Source organism: Salminus brasiliensis, chromosome 4, assembly GCF_030463535.1.
Source record: "Salminus brasiliensis chromosome 4, fSalBra1.hap2, whole genome shotgun sequence".
Lineage (NCBI taxonomy): Eukaryota > Metazoa > Chordata > Actinopteri > Characiformes > Bryconidae > Salminus > Salminus brasiliensis.
In genome coordinates, this window is record NC_132881.1 from 39,097,899 (window position 1) to 39,119,052 (window position 21,154).

At 40.9% G+C, this 21,154-nt stretch overlaps 1 protein-coding gene across 7 annotated transcripts in view; it reads left to right on the forward strand.

The window, feature by feature from the left end:
• The first annotated feature begins 8,531 nt into the window (after positions 1–8,531).
• khdrbs2 (KH domain containing, RNA binding, signal transduction associated 2) overlaps positions 8,532–21,154 on the forward strand; it is a 102,070-nt gene continuing 89,447 nt past the window's right edge. For all 7 annotated transcript variants that reach the window (XM_072678413.1, XM_072678409.1, XM_072678410.1 and 4 more), the window contains exon 1: positions 8,532–8,835. In XM_072678413.1, coding sequence (XP_072534514.1) covers positions 8,745–8,835 — 91 coding nt within the window. In that variant the 5' untranslated portion in view covers positions 8,532–8,744. The remainder of the gene's footprint in view (positions 8,836–21,154) is intronic.

A 21,154-nucleotide genomic window follows, 5' to 3' on the forward strand; every position in this document is an offset into this window, starting at 1 on the left:
CAGCCCTATCCCTCTTATTACCGTTGTTAAACGTTTGTTGTTCAGATAGCTGGAGGATCTCACTTCCCCACTTGTAAAACCGAAATTACAAGCATTTGTTGTCTGAGCAACATGAAAAATGGTGAAAAATGTAATGTTAATAACTTTGCTATGGATAGAACAGAACATAGCACTGTTAAATAAATGTATAGCAAGTTAAACACACACAGATTACAGATTCAAATAATGTGCACAAGCAACCATTACCAGCGTCTGCAGTTAAAAATAGAGAATTCTGTACCATCCATTAACGATTCTGTTTTCTCCAGCATGATAAAAGGTTGAAGATCACCTCAACTTGGATTTTAAAATTACCTTTGAATTTCCTGTTAGAAATTACGAATTGAGGTGGTCTTTATGTGCAACTTCCTCCGGGAACTCGTATTACAAAAATTCCAATAGCACATGAATGCAGCAAATCTCCTGTGTTTGTCAAGTCTTGCACTTGCTCATGTATATAGTCGGCTTTGGTTTGGTTTGTATCTGGCTTTTTAGTTTTCTTTCTGTTTTCTAAATGAAGTCTTTTGCAATTACATCCATCACATTCATGACAGGAGAAATGAGGTTTTTGCCTGACAGCAACGATATTTGCTCAGCTCACACTGTTATCCAGCCTGACCTTTATGATCTATAGTCAGTATTTCCACAGTGAGAGAAGAACAAATAAGCTGTAAAGAACCCAGAGCATAAAGCTTTAATGTTTCTGATCTATACTACAGATTTATCTAATAGCTACCGGTGAGGCCTGCTGTTCCTGCAGCGCTGGAGGGAGAGTTCAAACCCCTGTGAATACTTCAGTTCAGAGTGTGGGCAAACATTCTTCTCCATAAAATTTCAAACTTATTCTCGTAATGTATCCTCTACATTTTTTAAATGGAGCTGTTTGGAGATCCTTACGAGTACACATGCAGTACAGGAACAGCAGTCGACATGACCTTGTTCTCAGCGCGCCCTCCCACCAGCTTCTGTTCAAGCGGGGCAACTGTGATGTCTGATGCAATGAGTGATCATCTCACCTCTTCTTCTCCTTGCTTTCAAAGATTAATGGCACATTGGAGATCGTTGTCTCTCCCCAGGGAATCCGTCTTACTGTAGCATCATTACTTATTTCATTGATTAACTAAATAAACAGTAATAAAATACTTTGACTTCATTAAAACTAGCAGAAATATTACACTGGGGTAGCAGATGTAGTTGGACTTCCAGACACTTATTATTACTTTTCTTTATTTTTATATTTTTACCCAATTTTCTCCCTAATTTTTGATAAGCCAACTCACCTACCCACTCACTAGGACTCCCCAATCACTTGCTGTGCTCCTGTCAGCAGCACTAGGACTAAAGTCAGCCACCGCGTCTTTTCAAACAGCCGCCAATGCGGCATAACTAGGCAACCAATAAGCTCGGAGGAAGGCGCCGGATCCCCAGATATGATACATCTGCCAACACTTGCCTGTGCCGCCTAGCATCACAATGGGATTAATTTCTCAGGCTCCGGCTGCTGATGGCAAAGCAGCATGGCCCAACTTACATTCACTTGTTATAAACTTGTAATGTCACTATTGGGCTTTCAATGTAGTAACTATACATATAGGGTTGAAAACGCTACTTTAAGTTGCACCCATTGTTGACACAGATGTACAAATGCACACACACACACACACGTCTAGTCCCTGTAGAGTTAGTATTGCCTCCGTGAACTCCGTGTTCTCTGGATTGATGATGCTCCATTAAATACATTTTGTGATGAGTTGGGAAGTTGGGGATGATGGTGGGATGGTGATCATCCAACATCCTGACCTCACTAACACTTCTGTAGCTGAATGCAATTAAATCCTTATAGAAATGTTTCAAAATTGTTGTCCCAATACTTTTGTCCATATAGTGGATTTTTTAATATGATTGAATTAGGACTTTGGGAATGCCATTCCAAAAGCTTAATATTAGCCTGGTTTGTGCATTCCACTACCACGTTTGATGTGTGTTTAGTGTCAGTGTCCTGTTGGAACAACCAATTTCTCAACTAATGCATCATCTTTACCACCTTTACTTGCAAAGTTGAGCTTGAAGTTTTTGAGCTTCTTTCTTTCAGCCTCTCATTCAGCCTTGCTGGTTCTTGGGTTGTTCTTCTTCTCAGCTGAGTGTAACAGTTTGGGTCTTCTTCCAGACCTAGCTTAAGTGACTACATCTCTCAAAAATGATTACTTACATTTGCAAGAAAATCCCAGAGACATTCCTGACGTGTGCGTTCCCATTTTACTGTATGTTGGTGAATCCAATGAGGACTGTCAAACAAACCCTTTTTATGCTGGTACAGGGATGGTAGCATTTGTAGTCAATCATGACCACTAGCAGGAGGTTCTGAGACATTTTGGAACATTCGGCCCCACAAAATTAATAATCTAAGTGGGTGTATGTATATTTTTTACCCTATATGTACAATTTTGACCCCTTTGACCCAACACTTGGGCATCAAAGGCATTTTTTCTATCTTTTCTTTATGTATGTTGTGCAATCATTCTGGCCTAGAAAAAGAACAGCAATTGCAAGCCCAATACTGTCATGACATTCATGTTCAAGATGAGTGTATGTAACCTTCTGATCACAACTGTAAATGACTGTGTCCATTGGGCATTGTTTCTTACTGTGAGAGAGAATAAAAAAATTGCTTTATCATTTTGTTTAGGAAATAACTGCTGATTCCTCAAGAAGGCAAATTTTCATAAAACATTAAATTAAAATAAAATAAAATAAAATAAAATAAAATATTTTTCAAACCGTTTAGTTTAACTGAGTAATCTCACTTAATATCACCCTTCAGGGGGGCATGTTATACCTTTAAAGGTTCCATAAAAGACCACCTTCATTATAAAACATCAGCTTCATCCCTCCAAGCGTTTAAGAGTACTTCCGGACTAATCACAGAACAATCCCTACAAAACAGCACAGTCTGCAGTTTGAGATGTGGACAGCACTGTCTCAGAAGAGGCCGGAGCACCTGTTAGTGAGGAAATATACAGCCATTTTGCTCAGAAACAAAGAGCTGGCAAAAAGCAAACCCCCGCAGAGTAAAAAACAGAAGGTTAACGAGACTTTGGGGTTTTAGACTACATGAGGGCTATTAGTTCTCTAACTGAGCAAGTCTTAATATCCTCTTTCCCCCCTCTCCAGCCCCCGCTTCCCCCACACTCGCACTGCTTAATAATTCACACACAGGCCTATTGCGTTCCACATCCTGGGTCGGGGCTAAAATAACAAATCCATCATGTGCGGCATCGCTACATTCGCATGAGTTTTTGATACACACCTAAGAACTCCAGGCCTGCCGTGCGAGAGATGAGAACCAGCTCAAGATAGGAGGAAGATTTAGGAGTTCTCTCGCTTTGACTTTACATTTAGCGATGCAATGTCAACGGTGGCAAACGCATCAGAAGATCTGGGTATCTAGCATTTCTCTCTCTCTCTCTCTCTCTCTGCAAGCACACAGACCCACAGTCACACACCAACTCGCATCATTTAACAGTGGCTGTAATCATAAAGTTTGTTAGGAAGCTTGCTCTCAGGCACAAAGTCAATTTACTATGACCAGCACTAGATCTTTCCACCATTAGATAAAGATTGAGTACATCTAACACACAGCAGAGGCAGGGCTGTGTAATTCATCACTTTTATGAAATCTCAACTGAGAACAATTACTTTTCCCAACATTAAAAAAGTCTAATTACCCTTCAGTGTGTGAAGTGTGATCAATCTGGAATGAGTTGTAGCTCACTTCTTCCAGCAGCTATTTAAGATTTCAGGCGTCAACATGTCAAATTCTGCTTTTTTTCCACAGGACATAGATGAATGCATAGTGTCCGGTTAACACCGTTACTATTTTCTTGAAATATTGTCTATTATAAATATGCACAGAATATCCTGCAAATCTCCTAGATTTCGGAGCATTGCTGTGATGGTTTAAATCCATCTCCACCCCACCTCATCCCCAACTCCCCAACTTATCCCAAAAGCATTGAAAGGAGCACCATCAATGCAGAGTACACAGTTCCACTGCTCCACAGCTTAATGATGAGGGGCTTTATACCCCTCCACCCATGCCTGGCATTTGGCATGGTGCACATGCCTTCATGCTTATCTGCTCCAGAGAGTCCTATTCTACTGGCAGTACTTATGTGTGTGCATTTGCAGAGCTGTGTCAGCAATGGGTGCAACTTAAAGTAGCTGAATGCATTCATTAAAAGGGCTGTCCACAAACATTTGGACATCCAGTGTATTTGATGCCATGTGCAGCCGGCAGTTCTTATTATGACCACTAGAGTGCTGTAAAAATCCATTCAAGTACTTCATGCAGAAGTGCATATTAATGGAAGCAATCAGTAAATAATCTCAAGGTTGTAAGATTCCTGTTAATTCCACATCTTAGCAATGCATCATCAGGCCCTATCACCACTATCACATCCAAAAGCAGTGAAGCCACATCTCTGGCAGCCTGTAATGGGACGTCTCCAGCTGCGGGCTAACTTTTGGGGATAATGAGATGATGGACAAACTGCTCTGTAAACGTAACGTACCATTCTGAGTTCTTAGCAATGGAACATTAGGAACTCAAGTTGATTAACGCCCAAGGTCACTGTTCCCTCCTCTAAGCAACTTCATTAAAGGAGACCTTGAGATGAACTTAGGCATTCTTAACCATCCATATTTATCAGGCAACTGAACCTTCACTAACATCCACCCTCATCAGCTAAAAAAAAGAGAGAGAGAGAGAGAGAGAGAGAGAGAGAGAGAGAGAGATTAGCAACTGACCGGAAGAGACCGGAAGAGTGCAAATATGCCGTCAGTGGAGGAAGGAGAGCAGCTTTGCTGTTAAGGCCTGGATTGTATTTAGGAGAAGGCCTTCTCAAACACGGACCCTCAAAGTAAGGCCATGTCACTTACAATAACGGTCTGATTGTATGAAATGATGAGAAATAAACAAATAAGGTCATACAATAGACACTGAAAACTCATTACCATTTGCTTTCCAACCTCAGAAACAGCACACAGCAATGGAACAATGCACAAGCCACAAGCTTGATATTCTCCACAACATCTTTCCTTCCTTCCCACAATCCCTATTTATTCAATGCCTGCATAAATCACTGCTGCATGAGCTCTAACCCTGTTTGATTATTCCATTTGCCACTCACTCATTCCAACCAGAATCATAATCCTATTAAGCTGCATGGACTTGTCAGCTACCTGAACAGCTATTTTATTGGAGAAAAAGAGAGACATTCTGCTGAGGAGACAGTCTGAAGTTATGTGGTTTAGCATATGAATTAAAGCTAGTGCTACAACATATGCCTGTGGTTTGTGAGAGGTTAAGGCCAGTCCACTGCATTTTACAGCTCTTAAAGACAGTGTTTATAATTGAGAAAATGAATCCAGGGCGAGCTGAGCAGAATCAATAAAGTATGACTAACGGTGTAAGGAGGACAATACATTTAAAAGGGCCTTGAAATATGCCAATGCGAAGGTCTTTGCACGACAGCTACAGTACAACAGCCCTGCTTTCCTGTGGTTTTGTGGATTCATCTTGTCACCATCTTTCCTGACTGAAAGCTGGAAATAGACTACTAAGTGGCGTAAGGGAGAGGGGGGCCCAAAATGAAATGTATGTAGTTAAACAGGAGTCAGTAGAAGATGCTTTTGGTCATCTTCTCGTGTTCCCATAGCAACGTCATCCAGAAAATATGACAGCAGTCGGTCAGATATTTTTCTGGAATCATCCTGAAGACCGTTTTTGTAGCATGAACTTGTGTCTGTGATATAGCAACATTTGGAAGCATGCATATGACTCAGAGTGACAGCTAGCCAGGCCAAAATACAGCCAGCCTCCACACGGTGGGGTTACAACTAAGCCTCCCCAAATAAACAATGAGACAAGTCCATAATCCACCCCCTCCCAATCCCATCCCCCTCTAAAAACCCCTCAAAAAACCCACAAATCATACTACAAAGGTCCTATAAATTCAGTATATTTCAGTTTTATCATGCCAGTGTTTTTTTTCTACTTAGTGGCCATATTTACTTTGCAGTAATTGTGTATTTCGGTTTAAAATCTCATCTGCTTCAATTATCACAAATTTACAGCTAATTAATGGTGTTTGTATCGACTTTTTACCGACTGTTTCAGCTAGCCTCCTCTGTCAGTTACAATTAACCTCGCCTGTGAAATATGTTGCACTGTTGCACAGAATTCTTCACAAATAAAAAGTGCTGGAAACTAAGTCTATAAATGTATTCGCAGCAAAGAGGCATAGGTTTGCTAGTACAAACCCAGCATTAATGATTTTGTATAATAATAACAACTGAAGCCAGCATAGCTACTCAGATCGATGACGTTCTGCGAACCCCTTTTACAAAACAAGTGACAAATACTGAAAGTTACCAGTGCTTGCATTGTCAGCGCATGAGTGAAAGCAGCACTTTTTAGTACATGGCGTCTAATTACCGCGTTCCAGTGGACCGAGGCTCTGTGAACATTCTCACAAGGCAGTCGTTGAATGTGACACTGGGTGTACAGATGTTTGCCAACAGCACAGTAATCCATTCAGCCATTAATTAGGCAAGCAGGCCTTCTTCTTCTTCTTCCTCCTCCTCCTTCTGTCTTTCCCCACTTCCCCACCTCTCTCTCTTTCTGTGTGTCTGTGTGTGTATGTCTGTGTCTGCGTGTGTGTGTAGGGTAGTGTTTGTTTGTGCATGTTTTCTCTCTATAGACTGCCTGTCACAAATGCCTAATCCATCTTGGCAAACTGAGGCATACAGGAATGCCATTGATTAGTATTCACGGACACGACAAATTGAGCTGACTTTGTGCCCCGCTATAAATATGGAACAAGTGTCTTCCTTAAGACAGATTTCACCTTGGTTCATTTGTTAGCTTACCTTTCCCACACGGGCACCATTAGTCTTAAACCACTTTACAACTCACACGTTTTGGACCCACAAACAAGAATAAACAGCTGTAGAAATTAGGCACCAAGCCATATAATTCCTGTTGTATTTATGTAGCTAGGTTAGATAGGTATGATTCTATTTTTATGCTCAACCCAAGTCTATTCAGCCCAACTCTGGCGTTGACACTGCAGGTCAACCACGACCACACCATCAAATCTGTAAAGGTGAAGCTATGTTTTAGTATTCAGTCACATGTTTTAGCTGTCTCCTTATTTTAAATGGTACCTGAAGCTTCGATTTGGCACAGAACCGTTTAGAAATGAACATGGTTCTTTGAGTTGCCATAGAACCTTTAAAGCTATTCTTACAATAAACCTTTAGCAATTATAACATATATAACATATATACATTATACTTAAATATAGCTTTTAAAGACCTAAAGGGTTTATAAAAAAGCTAGTGATCCCATTACAATGATGCAGTCCAATGAAAAACATGTATCTCCATTGTTGGTAGATGTCCTGTTCACTGTGTTCATATTTCTTGGATGAATGGACCAATCAAAGTGCTCCAAATTAACCTGGAATAAAATCTTTCTACATTGACTTTCATTGAAAGTTAAAAAGTATTTTAAAACTCTTCCTCCTCCTGTAGTTGTTTTGAAAATATGTGGTTTTCATTGGACAACTATATTATTATTATTATTATTAATAATAATCTGTAATCTGTTTCTATTGCTGTCAGACAAGTGGCTCTGGCTAACACTGGGCTAGTTACTAGGCTAAACTTCAGATCAAGGAGATCCCAGGTGTGCTCGTGTCCTCACCTGAGATGCACCTGAGATGATAACTCCCCTGAAGGAAGCTCAGTCTGTGAGCAGAAGGATGACATTCTAATAGTGATGATAATAACGGCTCATTGTCTGGAAGACGTAGATATAAGACTCGCATTCGAGCATCTGAGACATTCAGGGGATGTTTTGAGAGGGTTTGAGGCATTCTGACTAACATGCCCTGCATTTATTTGGGTGGTGGAGGGAAGATCAGAGAATGATCCAAATCCAGCCAACAGGGAGATGATCTTACTGACTACCTCTGCCTTTGGGAAAGTATTAGATTACTAAAATATGAGAACGGCATTCGAACAGGAGGAAATTACAGCTTCTGGAGGGCTCCGGTGGAGGTTTCTGTTTGGGCTGAGACCAGTTTCAAGTCCTAGTGGTACTGGCTGGCCAGAACCTATAAATAAGACCCTAAAACTTAATTACACATGAACTCTTCTGAATCTTAAGACATTACACCTTCTATCCAATACTGCCATCGTCTCACATTAGGCTGCTCACCTCTCTAACTGTTCAGTATTGAACCATTAGAACCGTTAGGTACCGTCCCAGCGTCTCACCGTACGGTACCTAACGGTACCGTTTGACGTTTTCCAGAATTCGCTTCTCCGGTCCAGCCAATCAGCACCAAGCGGGGCGGGGCCAGCGCGCTTATTCCGTGGCTATAGGCGGGGAGCTTTCGCACGAGAGCCCTGCGTTTAAACCGAGCGCGAGGAGGACATGAGTGTTTTTTGGTTTGTTTGGGTTCACGCTGCCGTTATTTCACAAACAGCCGTTAACGAAAACAGCCGTTAAAACGACAACCGTCCTTTCAGTTCTCCACACGTCCGAGGCGAACTCAGACCGCACGACCCGTCTCTCGACACTTTTTTTGTCGTCTCACCTGCACTTGCCGTGGTCAGGAGAGGAGAGGTGCCCGGTAATGGATCAGGACAAGTACTTGCCAGAGCTGATGGCCGAGAAGGAAAGCCTGGATCCCTCTTTCGTTCACGCTATGCGCCTTCTGGCTGAAGGTAACACGGTTATTTCCACCCTCTCCACCGCTTCATCCATCGCTTTGCTCGTCGTTGTCTCCTGTAGTGTCTCTGGGTTAGTCCCTCCAGTCTCCTCACCCGTTGCTAGTGGTGTTTTTTTTTTTAATAACCGTTTGGATTGTGTGTGTGAGTGTGTGTGTGTGTGTGTGTGTGTGTGTGTGTGTGTGTTGCAACGCTCCTGCGTTTCGGATCCCGGGGTGAGGGAAGGAGGGAGGGAGATGTAGAGGCGTGCCTGAGTGCAGTAGCTTTCCCCCGCCATGCTGTTAGGGGGTCAACAAGCTCCTCCTCAGGTGTGTTGGGCTTCGAGCTCTGTAGAGTAGATTAGAGGACTTACAGGTCTGTTCAGAGGCAGCCAGGGCTCTGTCTCGTTAACTGGAGGTCTGTGGTGTCTTCTTCATATGCACGAATTACTGGGCTACACTTCAGATCAAGGAGATCCCAGGTGTGCTCGTGTCCTCACCTGAGATGCACCTGAGATGATAACTCCCCTGAAGGAAGCTCAGTCTGTGAGCAGAAGGATGACATTCTAATAGTGATGATAATAACGGCTCATTGTCTGGAAGACGTAGATATAAGACTCGCATTCGAGCATCTGAGACATTCAGGGGATGTTTTGAGAGGGTTTGAGGCATTCTGACTAACATGCCCTGCATTTATTTGGGTGGTGGAGGGAAGATCAGAGAATGATCCAAATCCAGCCAACAGGGAGATGATCTTACTGACTACCTCTGCCTTTGGGAAAGTATTAGATTACTAAAATATGAGAACGGCATTCGAACAGGAGGAAATGACAGCTTCTGGAGGGCTCCGGTGGAGGTTTCTGTTTGGGCTGAGACCAGTTTCACGTGTTTGTGTGGTCTTAACAAAGGGTTCTTTGACAGGTGCCATGGAGAGAAGAACCATTTTTGAAAGAATGAAAAGAAATGTGTGTTTTAATATAGTAAAGAACCTTTACAGCCACATCTGTAAACCTTTAGAAGGTCCTTCACACACACACACACACACATCTTTTACACAAATGGTTCTTTATAGAGCCAAAAATGGTTCTTCTATGGCATCCCTCAAATAACCCATTGTGGCATCTTCATTTTTTTTTTAGCATTCGGCCCAAATGATTCGGTCCAAATGAAGGATTAAGTAACAGATGATGTAAACAAACAAACAACCCTTGTTGTGACAAACTAGAGTAATTAAATAAAAGAAGAAGAATTGCTGTAATTTCATATTTCATATTTGGAAATGTATATTTTTTCCATTGACAAATTCTGTGTCTTTAGGAACAGCAAGGTATGAAACGTCTAAGTACGACACAAGTGTGTTCTCATATTATCTCATCTGTTCATACATGACATAATTGCATTGACTATGAGCAACACTTCCCTCTGTGTCGCTCTGTGATAGAGCTGCTGCACAAGTTGGTCTTTGATGGTTGAAAAAACGTGGCGTTATCATTCAGTCACTGAAGCGTGGTTGGATTTAGACTGCTCTAGAACCAGTTCCATAAGACGAGTCTTAGCCTGTGGGTTCAGGAGCCTCTGTGTGTCAGTGTATGCTTGGTTTGCTTCATCAGGCTAAAAGGGAAATCTCTGAGAGCCCGTCTCATCCCCGGCACGACGTACAACCTCAGTGCCATGACATACACGACAGCTGGAGGTTTCTGCTCCTCCGTTTCAGACAGGGATGATGAATGAGTTTGCTTTTGTGATGCAGCTGAAGTTAAGAGAGGCTAGCGCTTTGAAAGGGGTGCTAAATTGCCCTTGTTTTACAGATTCAGTGATTTGGTTCCCGGAATTGTGTTCCGTTTTTACTACCGTCGGCTGGATTTCATTAAGAAAAGGACAAAATGTGTTGAATTTAAATTGGAAAGTTGAGGAGCTTTGGATGGTCGCAGCGTGCAACAAAATCCAATCCCTTGAAATAATTTGCAAGCCATTGTCTTTGTGGATTGATTGAGATGCTAACATTCAGTAAAGGGCTAATAAATAATTTTGCACACATCAGATCTGATTCTCTACAGTGCGTTTGGTTTGAAAAAAGATTGTGCAACCTTGCTGTTCTTCTCTGTCATGAGTCGGGAGACTTCTGCTTGAACAGTGAACTTACATTCAAAGAAAAATACTCCAAAGCTGAAACTCCTTTTCTGTGCACTTTCAACAAGGGCATGTAAGGAAATGCTTGAGAGATCATGTAAAGGTAAGTGTATATCTGTAGCTATAAGGGAGTGGCTGTGTTAGGTAAGGGCACATACGTTTGCTTTGTTCACTCATTAAATAATAATTCTTTCTAGTTCTGGCTCGTTTTGCTGGAACCGCATGTCAAGCGCAGATGCCACTGGTCGTCTAAACTAGGGTTTATGAATGATTGAACCAGTTGGCTGAGCTGTATTGAAGTGATTGCAAATAAACTCCAGTATACACACATTTGGCCACTGATGTCAACTGATTTCTGTGTTTATGTGGCATATTATTTAACATCAAATACTTTGTAGATATGCAAATAATTTGCACTTGCACTAAACAACCGCTTCATACTTTGCTGTTTTCCCTGCTGTAACACGGAAGATTTATTTGTCAGTCTAACATTTCTAGTTTAGATACATAGACTAAAATATTTAAAAAGAAATTACTAGTTTAAATAAGGAAAAACACTTTAAACACATTAATTACACTTTACAGTCTAGACTAGTGGTTTAGACAGCTAGACTAAACTATTAAAAATTAACTTGGACTAAATAAAACTAATCGGAATGACATTCTGATCTTAAATAAAAGACAATTTTTAGATTATTTTGGATTAATAGACTAAACTAAATATTTAGATAAGCCATAATAAACTATTCTTAACCTAGCCTTAATTACACAAGTCTAAACTAGTGGTTTAGATAGGTAGACTATTAGATAGGTAAACTATTCTGATTTAATTAAAATACAGTACACTAGTTTAAATTACATACAGCAGTCTAAAGTAGTAGTTTAGATAGCTATATTAAACTATTTTATTTAAATTAGACTAAAATAAACTAGTCTAAATTACATAACATACTAAATTAGCGGTTTAGATAGCTCAGGTTCTGAAATCTAAAATACATTGAACTACCTTTTGTACAATACTATATAAAGGCACATTTTGACCACACATTATTGTTATTAATTCATCACATTAGAGATACGCAAAGATGAGTCTGTTTTAGGCTGATATAGGATCATATCAGTTTTTTATCAGGATTATAACAGGTACAAATCTGATTACTTAATCCTTTTCAGGAGGTGGATTAACTTCTGAGACACATTTGAGCCACGTTATAGCAGTGTAAACGCATCCGTCTCTCCAAGACGCATTCCTCAACCAAAACCCCTCCCAGTGCAAACGAAACATAATCGTGGAGGACGATGGCATATAAAATCATGCATGACGGCATGAAAAAATGGCAAATTCGAGACTGCAGCCATCTTTAGCACAGCACAGGAAGAGGCTGAACGGATAAACAACTGTTTACTGTATAACGAGTGGATTAGCATATTCCATCCCACACATCTTGTCAAGATACAATCCAGATATTAGTCTCATGAAGTGACCAGGTGTAAACGGGCTCCTTGACTTAATGCGACCTGATCCTTCCTGAGTTGAAGTAGATGTGATAGAAAAGGGGAAAATGTTAATATGTGCAATGAAAGGGTGCTTCAGGACCAGACTTGAGAAGTACTGGTTTAAAATAAACCCAGAATGGAAAACTAGGCATGCATATTGATTAATTAAGACACCTTTTGGAAGTGGTTGAAAATGGTGCCAAATCTGGTGGCACTGGAACCACTTCCAAAAGGTGTCTTTTCCACTTGTGAAATAGAAAAAGATCCCAGAAGTAAAACAGCTGTTTCGGTTGACGCTCACATTTAAGCAAAGCCTTAGAGGTTTGTTTGAATCTCAGCCTGAGACACTGGCTCCCTGCCAGCTTTTATTTACCCAAGCATGTTATCCAGGCATGCTTTATTTATTCCCTCAGAATACCTTCGTGATAGGCAAGCCTGTTAGTAGGGCATGTACCGTGACCAGCACCTGGACCCACACTAAGTGACTCCAGTTCTTTCTGGCTGCATTTTGGCTCACCTTAATATCCTCTCGTTTCAGGATCGACTATTTGACGAGCTTGTTCCTGATACAGCCGTGATTGGAAACTCTAATAGCCCCAACATGGAGGTTTTACATATGAGATTGCTACACGATAGCCAATGTCCTAAACAACTGCAGAGAAAACAACTATTGATATATCAAGGAAATTTTAATATGTGTGTAAAAATTATTTTGGTTTAAATCCATTCCCTTATTTATTGCAGTTGTTGGAGCATACACTGATCAGCCATACCATAAAACCACTGACAGATCAAGTGAATAAGATTCTATTTTGTATATAAAATATAAGATTAGGCAGTAATTAAATAGTCAGTTCTTGAAGTTAATATGTTGGAAGCAGGAGAAATGGGCAATTATAAGGATCCCAAGGGTCAAATTGTGATAACCAGACCACTGGCTCAGAGCATCTCCAAAACATCAGGCCAAAACTACCATCCTACTAAATAGATTGTACCAAAACTGCTCCAAGGAAGGACAGCCAAGCTGAACTGGCGACAGGGTCATGGATGCCCAAGGCTTTTTGATGCAACCCATGGAGGACCCACCTCACAGCTTGCCAGACTTGAAGGGTCTTCAGCTAACATTCTTGATGGCAGATATCACAGGACACCTTCAGAGGTTTTGTGGAGTCCAGGGCTTGACAGGGCAGAGCGGTTTTAGCAGCACGAGGGGAACCTACTCAGTATTAGGCAGGTGGTTTTAATGCTATGACCGATGAGGTTAAATCTGCCAGCAGACAACCAATTTTCCATGGTAATTCTAAGAGAGTGTCTTTTAGAAGCCATGCCTTTTCTTATAACTTAAATTGTGTACAGCCCAACCACATCACTCTTGCTCATTACAGACACATTGAATTCCCAGGAGATCAAGCGGTCGAGCCAGGTTCAGCATTCAGTAATTTCAGGGTAGATAACAATGCCATTCCTTAAGAGGGTGATGATTGATACACACTGATTACAGTGGAAATTAATTAGAGTGTAATTTACCATACATACATTGACCTTTATAATGAAAGGTTCTTGATCCCATCAAGGCATCCTTTTTCTCATTCTTTATTCATTTTTATTTGTAGCTTCGTTCAGTGATGAATGTCTAAAAGACTCATCCAGACACCACACTGAATGAATGGTCTGCTATATCTGCTGTACCTGCAGTCTTTGATGATGATCCTACTTGGAATTTTCTTTTAAAATATTTAAAGCCTATTTATTACCTTATTACTTTCTACGTCAACCTTATTACTTTTCTGCAATCAAGTATTTTTGCTATTCCACCCCACAGATACACCTCTACACCTCAGTAAAACAGTTATGAATTAGGGGTGCTTCTAGTATGGCTAGTAGGGAGAAGCGGGTCGATCCCAGTAGTGGTATAAATGATCCCGTTTACACATGGTCACTTCTTGCATCTTAAGTATCAGAATTACATCTAGATAAGGCCAATCCACATAAAAGTCTAAACACATCCAAGACGTATTTAAAAAGATACAAATCTGAGATTCATATGAGCCACGTTATAACATTGTAAACGCATCCGTCTTTCCAAGACATATTCGACAACCAAAACACCTCCCAATTTAACTGAAACGCCAGAAATAATAGAATAGCTAGCTAGATAGATACTTTATTGATCCCGAAGGAAAACCAGCAGCAAGTAGCAATTACACAATACAGCACAGTAATACAGTACAATAATTACAATAATAACAACACATAGAATAAATGTAAACAGTATGCATTTGAAACCAACCAGAGATGAAAGGCAGTGCAGTTATGAAGAATAATAATATAATAATATCTAGATTTAGTATTATATTTTTTATTTGTTAATTAATTAATTAATTAATACATTAATGTATTTGTTTACTAAAACAATTTTTAATATGTAAATTCAACCTTGGCTAAAACTTTCTGTCAAACAGAATAGCAAATAAACTTTCTTTCCTGTTTGCTTTTTCCTGCAGGCAGTAAATTCATTTATCCATTCATCTGTCTGGATGCAGGCGCCACCTAATACTTGACTAATAATCTGTCAATGCATTCAGACCTGTTATACAGAGTTGTAGAATAGGGATAGTGTAGAAGTGCAGTAATGAGTAGTGACAGTACTTTTTCCAGAGAAGAAAAAAAGTTAAGTAATCTTACGTAATTAGACATTTTTGAGTAACTACCCCAGATGGCAGTCACAGAAATGCAGTGCTGACAGCAGAAAGAGAGTGATCCTTTGAAATGTATTCGACTCCCTGTATATGAGAAAAATAAATCCTGAAACAAGTAACAGGAATAATAAAAACCTATGGCTGCATTACCCACTTCCACTGCAGAAATTCCAGATATTACACATTTAACAAGACTTAAAAGTGTCAATATTGGTGAAAATATTAGCCTTGGTATTACTTGCTATCTGAAGCTGTGGTATCACAGCCTGATTAGGTGAGGATCTTACAAGGTCTTATTTTGACAGCATTATTTAGGACTTAGATATTACATAATAACACAGTTATTATAGTTCAATAAAGGATTTCAGGTACAAAATGAGTGAAAGGTTGAGGGATTGTGTGAGAGAGAGAGTGCTGTGTGATTGAAATAACACACATTCACCACAAGGGAGAAGTCTTACCCCCTGCACGTTTCAGCGCAACAAAGGAAGCTTCTCCAGTCTAAATGGGAGAGTAAATGAGCTTACAGTCACTGCTATTTTATCACCATATCCGTGTTGCTTTATATGCTCAGTGACTAATACAGACCCTGCCTCCAAAACTGTTTACTCTGTAATCCGAGAATGGTATATTTATACACTGTTATGAAGCCTCTGACAGAAAAGCTATAAGAGCACGGGTTCCCGTCTCCAATCCACACCTCCAGTTCGAGTTGTGATTTTTAGAGTGTACACAATAGGGGGTAAATCCACCTTTGTGGGAAAACATTTCCAGTGTAAGAATCAGTCGAGAAATCTGAGAAGCTGTGTATCCTATAACTACTGTGAAACCTCACATTGCTGAGATAACTGAACATTAATAAACAATGCTGCCCTTTTTCTAAGTTTGTTCTGAAAATAAAGGTTCCTGAAAGGTTCGTGGCCTGAATATGCAATTCTTTGAAGTTCAACCAGACCTCACACACAAGACACAAAGCCTCACACGTAAAGGCTTAAAGTAAGACCAGTTGATTACATACAGGGCAAAAAAAACCCTGGCAGAGACAGAGAAGGAGACAGAGAAGGAGAGAGATGAGTGAAGTGGAGGGGAGCCTCCCTCTGGAGTCTCCCTCACCCAGCACAGACTCAGAACACAACTATTATTAAACAGAGTTGGATTGATTGTCAAACTGAATTAAACGTCATTTAAATGTCATTGGTTCAGTCAGCAAAGATTATGTCAGTGTGGAACCATCATGCACATCCTAATGATGTGCTTGTAACAGTTACTCTTAGTTAGTCAGGCCCAAAACCTCAAAGGTTGTTGAAATAAACTCCATAAAGTGACGTTACATGTTGATGGAAGTACTCAGATCCAGTTCCTCTACCATGGGCTGCATCACTATCCAATTCTAGTAAACTATTTTAGAGATTAAATAAACAAGACAATCTCAATCACAAACTTCAGTCAGCCTCCAAGCACTGTTATAGCCATGAAGAGAAGATAGAACAGAAAGCATTCCACAGGCTTCATAGAGTCAGTGTAGAAATATACTCTCTTAAGAAAAAATTATGAAAATATTCTGTATTAAAGGACATACTTTTAATTACAGAAGATAATCAAAGCCCCAGAATGAGCTTTTAATTGTAGGTTTAATTTAGCTTTGTGGAGGCGAGAACAATCTGTACTGTTATTTTTCAAAAAGCAGTTGTGGCTAATTTGCATGAAACGTCTATGGTCAGAATTCAGATTGCAGCTGTCTACAAAGCTTAAAGTAGAAAGTCAGGCTTTGGTTTGTGTAAGGTTTGAGAAATGAGGTGTTTAGAGGCACTGCGCAGCACAGTCATTATATGGCCCAGGGTCATATGTAGAGGGATTCCAGAAATCAGTCAACATTGATCAGCACCTCCTTCCAGGGAAGACCACCATAGGGTACTTTCACTTAAACATGTTTGATCTGCTCCCTGAAATGCTGGCAGGGCCAGGTATCCATATGTTCATTGAAACTGATTAGTTCCACTGGAACGTGTTGCAATGATGTGAGCAACAGCTCCAGTTTTCCGTTTTGCTCCTGGAATCACTCCACTCAATACGAAACTCTGCATTTCTGTGAGTCCTGAAAAAAAACTTGATGTCTAGACAAGAGCAGGTTCAATGTAAAGAAAACGATGAAGTCATGTTGTCTGATTTAAATGGTCTAATTCAGACTCTATTGCCTTTGAATGGAACGTCCCGTGCACTGTCTGCACTGTCTGCACTGTCCCGTGGTGAGTGGGATTAAACCTGCGTCTCAGTGCCTGCCCATGTGATTCTATTTTCTACGAAAAAGCCTTCCGCTACAGGGACAAACGCCTGCCTAGAGCTTTTTCCTCTAAGAGCGTATTGATTTTATGTATTGTGAAGGCAAAGCATGTTCTGTAGAGTTCTGGCACCCACTCTGTGGAACTGTGCCAGAGTACCTGGTTTCATCTGTGAGTACAGCCAGAGTGTAGACATATGGGCCAGTATGCAGCGTCTCAGATGAGAGCTAATGAGAGAGGGAGAAAAATGTGTGGTCTTGATGCTCTGGGTCCTGCTTCGCGCACAACAACAGAGCAAATTGACAAGGCCAGGAGGCATATACTCAGTGGAAACAACTGCACTTTATTGTTCTACTTCAGTTATGTTTTATTAAGCAGGCTAGTAACTTCATTTGTTTCTCCAGCATCATAAAAGGCTTAAATTAAGACTGATAAGCTTTGCCATTTCCATTTCCCAGAAAAGTGACAAAACACCTGAGCGTGCGGGACGAGAGCTGTTTGAAATGCAGTGTGATTATGAGGTCAGCTGTTGCTGGCAGCACTCCGAATCTCATCAGGCACTTTTTTCCCCCCTTCATAAGACAATCATGCGTAGGCTAATAGGTTAATGCCAGCTTTCACAATATTTTGGTGAATGTTATTCTGCAACAGAAATTGATAGATGCTCTAGTGCCATTCTTTTAAACAGTGAGAGAGTTTTTTCCAGCTTTTTGATCATTCACACAGATCAGCTATAACATGCACACCACATGCCATGCTTAATAGCCTGATATTGAGTAATAGACAACAGAGCTAACCATTTGAGGCATCTACTCCAAAAGACCAATTAAGGTGTCCTGTGGTATCTGGCATCAAAGCATTAGCAGCAGACCTGTAAGTCCTGTAAGTTGTAAGCTGGCGCCTAAATCACTGGTTCAATAAAGTACACTGGTTGTCCTTTCTTGGACCACGTTTGGTAGGTATTGACAACTGCATACCAGGAAAAAAAAAACACAAGAGCTGCCTGATGTTTTGGAGATATTCTGACCCAGCAATCAAAATCTGGCTCTTGCCAAAGTGGCTCAGATTTTTACGCTTGCCCATTGTTCCCACCTTTTTTTGCCCACTGTACTTGCTGTATAATAAATTCCACCCCTTGACAGATGCCACTGTAGATGAAGCTAATCAATGTTTTTCACCTGTCAGTGGTATTAATGTTATGGCTGATCGGCGTGTGATATTTTTGTATTATTTCCTTGTAGATTTTTTATGTATTTACCCACAAAGCAACATTTTTTAATCCTAACCAGTTCCACCAACTAGCTAGGCCTCTTAACATTACACAGTGTCCCCCGGTCTGGTGAGGGCTACCACATGCTTCCTCCAAGTCATGTGACGTCAGCCACCATGCCTTTTCAAACTGCTGCTAATGTGGCATCATTAGGTAGCTTAATACACTTGAAGGAGAACACTAACTGACAATTCTGCTATGTCAACTTGCGTTGGCTAGAATCAGGCTGAGTGATGGGGGAGAGGGAGAGGGAGCGAGTCCAATAATGCCCTTTTGGACTTCCAGCAATGGATGGCTGGAATCGATCCTGCCGTATCCAGATGATGGGGCCAATGCTTACGTAGTTGCACCACTCTGGAGCCCTTTCTTTACTTTTCTGATGCGATCAAGTCTACACTACGAATTCTGATCAGACTGCAGCATGATGGACAAAAATGTGCTGCAGATTTGGATGTTTATTACGGTTGGGGTTGCATTGTGTTAACCAGCGCCACCTTTCCTGTGACAGATTAGGGTGCAGTTCCCTGTCTGGGCAAGCCCATGACACCACACCAATAAGAGTCCTTAGGCAGGAGTCCTAATGCTACATTTGCTTGCCTATGTCGTTCTGGAAAAGAGCATCAGCTAAATGCCATAAATGTGCCTAAAATTGAACTTTCCTAACCAAAACAAGACACAGTGCTGAAATGATACCTCCTCAGAGTTACAGGGCTTTACACAGAGGTTCAGTAACATAAAGTGCAGCAGTACTTACTTATGGTAACACTATATAATAACTTCTGCATACTGGACTTCAGTTCAGTTTCAGGTCTCCAAATGCTTTAACATGTACCCTCCCCACCTGTACCCTCCTATTTTCCTAACCCTTAAATCCTCATGGAAACCGAGAGTTCAGCTGTGTTTGCATGGAATTTCTGATTCTCAGCTATTTCTTGTGATAGAGCTAGTATTTGCTTACTGTGCTGGACAATAAAGAGCTCTGTCAGTATTAAAGGAATTGCTGAAAAATGGTCCCAGGAACATTGTTGATGGAAAAAGACAGGCCTGTTTTATGACATTTGATGAAACCCACAGCTTGTGGACCTGAAGGTACATTTGAGAAGCTGTGTTCCAGTCTTTGGATTGGGTTGCTCATAGCTTTTCAGTTCACTTCATGGGAGAAGGTGCTGGTGGTGGGGAAGACTAGAGTATTTTCAGTTGTATTTTCAAATGAAGTATGCCAGCTCTTCCTTTCCCCTTAGTCCCTTACCGCTCCTGTCCTCATCCGCACGGATGTGGGTTCTAAATCCAGGCAAGCCATGAGGAGAAATCATGCTGAAATGCTGTCTCCCTCTAGTGCATCACACACATACACATGTGCACACACACACTCCCCTGTCTTGCTTTGGGAATAAAAGGCCGCAGGCAAAGGTTCAATTAAGGAACCTTATTACGATCACGAGAGCTATTACTCTTTTGGAGAAGAAAGAGCTCTAATGAAAAGCATGGGAATGTGATCTGTGGGTGTTTTTGAATTATCTCTCAGAGAGCGAGACAGAGGGCGAGAGAGAGAGAGAGAGAGAGAGAGAGAGAGAGAGAGATGTACATTACCCTGTACTTTTAAATTCTGGTTACATGTGAGCAGTGTGCCTAGCATATTTTCGTAATTGCTAACGGAAATTCACATTTTTTAAAGCTCCGGACTTAATTAGTGTCACTCGGTGTTGCAACTTCGTTATGACACACCGAACTGCCGGACCCCGCTGAGCTGACATCTGTCCACCAACAGCCTTTAAGCTTCACTGCTTTTTTCTGCCAGTTCCAAGAGAAGACACACGGAGCTGTGCTGTGTGCGCAGACAGAGATGTATTCTAATTGGGTGAGAGAGCGATGAGACGCCCTCCTTTGTGTGAAGGTCAAACAGCAACACTTGGGGAGTTTTCCTTCCCTTTAGAAACATCTGGGGATAAGCATTGCCGTGCAGCCAGGACTCATTAGTGTCTGCTAAAATGCAATGCCACGGTGATATAAATGTTTGAACTACGTTACTGTAAACTTGGCCTTTGCTAAGCACTTTTGAAGGACTTTTTCTGCTCAGAAAGGAGGCGGCTGAAATTTGAGATACCCTTTCGTGCTGGAACTGAAACTGATTCGGTGCAAAGCATTCTGTCTCTGATTATGTCCGCAAATACACAAATCCCTTGGGGTCAGTTGAATTAATGTGATGTGCCTCAAGCTGATTTACCACAATGAAGCAGAAAACAAATTAAAGGAAAAGGAAAACGAAGCTTAAAAATGAAAAGGGGAACACCTTTTAATAGCTACTCCAGCTACATTAGCTACCAGTAATATTAGCTACCAGTAATAATTGCTAATTGCTGCAATATGCATATTCATCATTTGTAAAAGTCTTCTATATCTCAGAGAGTATGAGTATAAAAGTGCCAGGGAGTGCACTGACCTGGATTTAAGAAGGATTCATTG